This window comes from Sphaeroforma arctica (assembly GCF_001186125.1).
Source record: "Sphaeroforma arctica JP610 unplaced genomic scaffold supercont1.144, whole genome shotgun sequence".
Classification (NCBI taxonomy): Eukaryota; class Ichthyosporea; order Ichthyophonida; genus Sphaeroforma; species Sphaeroforma arctica.
Genome location: NW_014040414.1, coordinates 81,488 through 87,823, shown reverse-complemented (window position 1 = coordinate 87,823; position 6,336 = coordinate 81,488). Strand labels below are relative to the sequence as shown.

Below are 6,336 nucleotides of genomic sequence, written 5' to 3'. Positions count from 1 at the left end.
AGTGATACTCCTATCATCGGCCAGGGAGATTTTAACATCTATGGCGATGGTATCACACGTAGCAGTTTTAGCATCAGCTAAAATGAGATGAGTTGTTTATGTTCTCCTTTCGATATCTTTCATCAATGCAAAGCGATCGGACATACATGAAATTTCGGAACCAGGATCAATCAACGCAAGGATTTTATTTCCATTGCAATATACAGGGATTATTACACGCTCATCTAAAGAGTCGTTGTATTGTCTGCGTAATGATTGTACCTGGTAGTACCGTCACCCCAACTTAATGTTGGGCTTTCGGTCACAAGACTTAGTGTGATAAACATTGGTCTTATCACACTTGTCACACTTAGTATGAAAGTGTGTACAGGTGGATGCATGTCTAACATTCCAATAACCGTTAGGGGTTAACTGGTACATGTCATACCCACACTGGGCGTCGGCACATTTCTTGATCTTCTTAAATGGAGGTTCTATGTCCTTCGCTCCTGCGCGTGCCCGTTTATTGGGTCGCGTTGTGAAAGTGGATTCGCGAGCACGTGTATGTTGGGGTCTCTCGTTTGAGGTCTGCCTGGATACGTACCCGTGATCGGTGAGCTCCCGCGGCTTCTTAACAGCCACTTTTCCCTTCGATGTTACTCGATGTGCGGGAAAAAGAGTGGATACAGTATCATAAAACTGTTCCCATGTAAGTCGGGATAGATGAAACTTTGTTTCATGTCCCTTGTCTCAAGCCTCAGTTGTTATATCGGGACGTTTCAGGTCAGCGTCTAACTTCCGAATATAACTCTGAATGGGTGTATTCTCGGCTGGTTCATTTAATATTGAACTCAGCCCAGGGCTACGCATATCCTTACTTAACAAGGATGTGACCAACCAACACACAGCTGGCCAGTCACGACAAGTGTCTAGCTCATGCTGGTGTCGCTGCAGGATCAGATAAATGGTACCTGTAGGGTCAAATACCTGCATTAAGGCAGAGATTCATCGCTGGGGAGCGATATCATTCGTCTCCAGCATTACCGTAAACGCATTAAGCGTACAAGTTAGCGTGTCGAGGTCATGGTTGTTCATAAACTCGACCTGCTTGCCGTTGGCATCCCAGTTCTACTTAAGTCGACTGATCTGTCCCTTGTACTTCTGATTGTCCCTGTGGTCTTGTCCACGTTGGGCCTGAAATAATTGGTCTATGCGCTTTTGCTTAATCGCAAGCACCATGGGCGACTTCCATTTTATTGGTATATTCGTCGACCGATTTATTAAGGTCGGTCACCTCGTCAGAGTGGAAATCCTCTGCGGGTTGGTGTAAAGCCGTGCGGTCGAAGCGATTAAACTCGACATCGTTCACACGTCTGCGGGGATGATTAATATCCCTTGGCGTCGGAATAACATACCCAGTCTTAACTGGTTTCCGACAATTGTTCTCCCAATTGAGTACTAGTGGCGGAGTATATTTCCTTACCTCTCGGTCTATAATACCTTTGAGTACAGGTGACTCACGACCAGATGTCAGAACAGGCGAATAATTAGCCTGTTTTTCCTGGCAGTAATGCCTCGTACGGTATATCGACGCTGTGCATCTCTGGATCATATGACTCAGGTGTCGAGCTTGAGTCTTTAGGCGTGATTGCCTGTCGACGTTCTGTCCACTTCTGTAGGGCTTCAGTAATGCTCGGGGAAACATGCTCGTGTAAGCGCTGTGTATGTTTTCCTGATCTTTCTAATTGATCTACATGCTCGACAGTCAAGTCTTTCATAATAGTAGCTAACTGATTCTTAAGATCAGCGTATTTAGTAATTAACTTATTAATGTGCTTCGGCTTAGAAGTCTCGGACGTAGATTCGGTTTTGCTACTTGAGCTTGCCCCCTCTTCTGGTTCCATAATAGGTTCCTTCTGAGATTTGTCCTTGTCCCCTATAATTGGGGACGCCCTCATAATTGGGGACTTTCCTTTCTGATTTTCGTCAGAAGAATGGGGTGGGGCGTCTTGCAACGTATCCCTTGTCTCACTTCTTGGATTCGATAATGCAAGCTTTGAAGTTGAGGCTATAGTTGACCCTCGGGCTCTGTCAGAAGGAGTAGTCTCCTTAAGTGGAGTGGCTACTTCCTTATCATAGTACGAGGAACTTAAGTTTTATAAATGTACTCTTAATAGTACGAGGAACTTAAGTTTCCTAAAATGGTTTCTAATGGTTTTATTAATTAATACCTTTTCCATTTTCCATATCAGATATTTGGACGAGGCCATTAAAAGGCCTCAGTAAAATACCAAACATAAAGAGTTGGTCTAGTTCTATTAATAGAACTTTATTTACTTTCCAACTTTATTTGTATCTGAATTCTTCGATAGCGAAATGGCTCAACCGAATATAGGTTTCTAAGGACTATTAGCGTTGCTTAGTTGATCCTCCGATCAGCCAACCAGATGTGCTAGTCTGATGAAGGCTAAGTCGGTAATTCTTGATAAGTGGCAAGTTATTGGTTAAGACAATAACTAAGGACATCAAGAGTATTTTTCTTTTTTTCTTCTTTTTTTTCTAAAGATAGGATTTTATGAGTCTCTCGGATTCGACCCAGTGAAACATACCATAGTTTCTAATAGAACGACAACGAAACACTAAATAAAATCCCTTCGGCGGAAACAGTACTGAGAGGATTATATATAGGCAATGTCTCAGCCTCACAATCCCTCAGAGTATTGCTGTTTTCACGAGGCATACCCAACTTTACTAAAAGACTCATTTCATTTATTTACTTTGATATTTACAAGATACTTAGAATTTACCTACGCGTTTATTTATTCTAAGGCATCACGCCATCGACTGGCCCTTGTACAACTGGGGCTTGTTGGACAGCGTGTTTGAGCGCTTTAAATACGTCATCCCACTCTTTAGTCCACAAGTCTCCTAGTTTGTCTTTATGACATCTTAAGTGTCCAAAAGGTTTAAGGTAGTCAGCTATGTGTAGTACTCCATCTGAAAAAAAGTTTACAAACCCACACATGCTGTTAACATCTCTTCCTGTAGCTGGTGTTCGCCAATCTAACAGGTGTTCTACCTTACCGGAGTCGATTTTAATACCTTCCCCAGATATATGGTAGCCTAAGAGCTGTATTTCGCTCATTGCGAAGTGACATTTGTTCTCGTTAATCTTGAAGTTTTGCTCACTGAGTCTCTTAAGAACTCGTCTGACTAATGCGGCGTGTTTACCTGTAGTCTTAGAAAAGATGACTATGTCAAAATCGGATGATGGGGCATAATTGGGATCAAATGCTTTCAATCACAGAAGAGGTTTGTAAGATGTGTCGCACATGTTTATGTAATGACACTATGAAGAAGAGATCTCATACTTTAATGATTATCACTGCACGTTATTCATGGGATTGTGTTTAAAAGAATCTCATTTCGATGGCAATCACGTTCACTAAAGGCAACAAGTTTATTCTGCATATATTGAATGTGGCATTTTATTCTACGAGCACTACCTGCAAAGGATGCTAAGACTTGGCGACAGAGTTAGTATTGATATTTTGTAAGCATAACTTTCCTCGGAAAATTTAGAAGTGATGAGGGGACAGAACTTGTCATTAATATTGTAAAGTCTATTACACGAGCACTCGGCATTGTGCACAAGACAACTCAACCATGCCGACCTTGGGTGCAGCAGATGAGCGCCGACACAAAAAAATTCACAAATGTGTGCGCGTACTTTGTGTTGGCTGCCCGGTTGAGATACACTCCACTGTCTCCCATGACAGAGCACTCTCCTAGCAACTTATAAAATGTATCTTTCTTACACACAGGTCTGTGTAGCTACTTGCAGATCAATGCTATGATCAGGGTAAATAAGTAAAAGATATTTACAATGTCTAGATGCTGACATTGCTACTAGTTTGTTGTATTACGATGTTGCTTCTAATCTCTAGGCAAATTATTCTAACATTCTACCTAGCTTGTCTTTTTTTCTCGAGTGTCACAACCTTCATTAAACCCACCTATACATTTACTTATCCCTCTGGTAGAGAGGAGAAAACATTGATATTACCATACACTTACTGTTGCTTAGTTGTGATAAACTGTTGAGCATTGAAATGTTTCATCATTACCAGTTTCAATGAAGAACTCTGAGGCATCAACCACGATTTCAAAATTCGTGTGCTCCTTCTGAGAGCAAGGAGGCCTTAAGCCATCCACAACATTATATATCAGGTCTGAGAAGATTTATTTAGATATGTTTCGGATGTTGGAATCAACCAAGCTTTTTAACGCCCTTGGCTAAGAACGAAGTTTACTGTCCTCTTAATTATGTGTTATGAATACAGACGCAGAATTTCATTGTATTGCCAAAGTACATTGATACATGAGATTTGTCTCTATTGAATTGTGGCTGATCTCGATATTGTTCCTCGTCCTGAATTTGCTGTGACAAGTGCAAAGTCTTGGCATCGGCACGGCATTAGGAACAAGTGTCGTTGTTTTTGTATTGTTAGACTTAAAAGAAACCTACACAAATGTGCAGCTTGTCACATATAAATAGTTGCTTTTTGTATTCTAGTTCGGAATCACTTGTGTGGGTCTCTTTCTGAATCGCCCTAACCGCTTCATCAATGTTGAAAACTGTTACACCTTGCGTCTGTGAGGCATCCGACATCCAGGGTTATCTTGTAGCACTAATCTCATTCTCACAGTATTCTGCGCAACACCATGTCATTCTATGTAAGGGCTTACTGTAGCGGTAGTACAATTGTGTGGAGTGTGTGTGCGTGTATGTGTGTGCTGGTGTCCACATGCCTATTTTTGAAATGATTTTTAGTATTTATGGTAATAAGCTTGGAAACGGTTTCTCAGAGGTGTTCTAAAAATCGACTGTTTTCATTTTATATATATGGTTTTTAATTTGGTTTAAAAAAAAAGCGTTTATAAGAACTATCCTGTGGCATTTCTGGCTTGGGGCCTTGGGGCCTTGGGGCCTTGGGGCCTTGGGCCTTGGGGTTTGGGCTTGGGCTCTGGCTCTGAAATCAAAACCCAATGGCCATAAATCCGTAGTTACGTACAGTACAATGTACATAAATGAATCTCCAAAAACAGATTCATGAGTCATCACTGTCATGAGTCATGAGTCATCACTCATCAGTCATCATCTGGCTGTAAGTATGGGACCCGCCAAAGTTCGAGGTACCGAAGAGTCTCGAAAATTCATAGGAATCCCCTAAAGCCTCTGAGTCTGAGGGCTGAGGCAGTGAGGCTCGTCTGCTCTCCAGACTCCAGTGACCAGTCTCCAGTCTCCAGGTCGTCCAGAAGAAATTAAAAAAAAAATACATTTCATCCAGATCGCCATGATGGAATCCCGCTACATACTCTACAAAAAACATCAGTTCGGTACAGGTACCTCCGAGAAAAAAATGTCTACGGTAAATAAATGGTTGATGAGTCATGGTGTTCGATTTGACGCTTCGGACAGTATCGCCGGTACGCTGCCTCGAAAAATCAAAATAAAGAAAAGGTGTTGTTCTGTCACTTCTGAGTCGAAGATATTTACATATCTGATGGTAAACATCTCTTGGACCTTCAGAGCCGGAAGTCCTACTTGCAATACACCTAAAACAAAGTAGCACGTCGGATCATCTAGAATACACGATAATGCCACGTATAAGTGCTTTAGCGCTGACTGTAGTGCTACTGGCGCTCTTCAGCTATGTAAATGCCATCGGTGTAATATCCATCGATTTTGGTTCAGAATGGTTGAAGATGGGTTTAGTAAAAAGGGGAGTACCAGCTGATATAATTCTAAACGCCGAGTCGAAGCGTAAGACGGACATGGTTTTACATCTAGGGCCAAAAGAACGTACCTTTGGGGCGGCTGCAGCTGTATCAGGTCTACGTTTTCCCGAGAAAACATTCGGCTACTTATTACCGCTAGTCGGACAAATGTTCGAAGGACCCATCGTGCAAAATTTCATAAAAAGGGTATGTTCTATCTAGGAAACTGAACGCTGCGCATTTGTACACTGTACTTCTGAGCTATGATCCCTTAGTTTCTTAGGAGCATAAACATACACAATTCTCTGCGGATATGACCTCAAATAAGGCGCGGAAGCCGAATAGTTTTACAATGAATGAGGTATAATTAAACGCACTAGAGAATACACATACACGCGCGCACATACAAACACACAAATATACATGTACACAGAAACACACAAAAACACACACATAAATATACGTATATACACACAGAAATATACACCTGTAAACACATTCACCCCCCTTTCTTTCACACACACACACACACACACACACACACAACAACACACACACACACACACACACACACAA

At 41.7% G+C, this 6,336-nt stretch overlaps 1 protein-coding gene across 1 annotated transcript in view; it reads left to right on the top strand.

The window, feature by feature from the left end:
* Nucleotides 1-5,640: 5,640 nt before the first annotated feature.
* Nucleotides 5,641-6,336, top strand: part of SARC_03005 (hypothetical protein) — a gene marked incomplete at both ends in the record, with an annotated part of 8,396 nt that continues 7,700 nt past the window's right edge. Inside the window, one exon of the mRNA XM_014303224.1 lies at nt 5,641-5,967. Coding sequence (XP_014158699.1) covers nt 5,641-5,967 — 327 coding nt within the window. The remainder of the gene's footprint in view (nt 5,968-6,336) is intronic.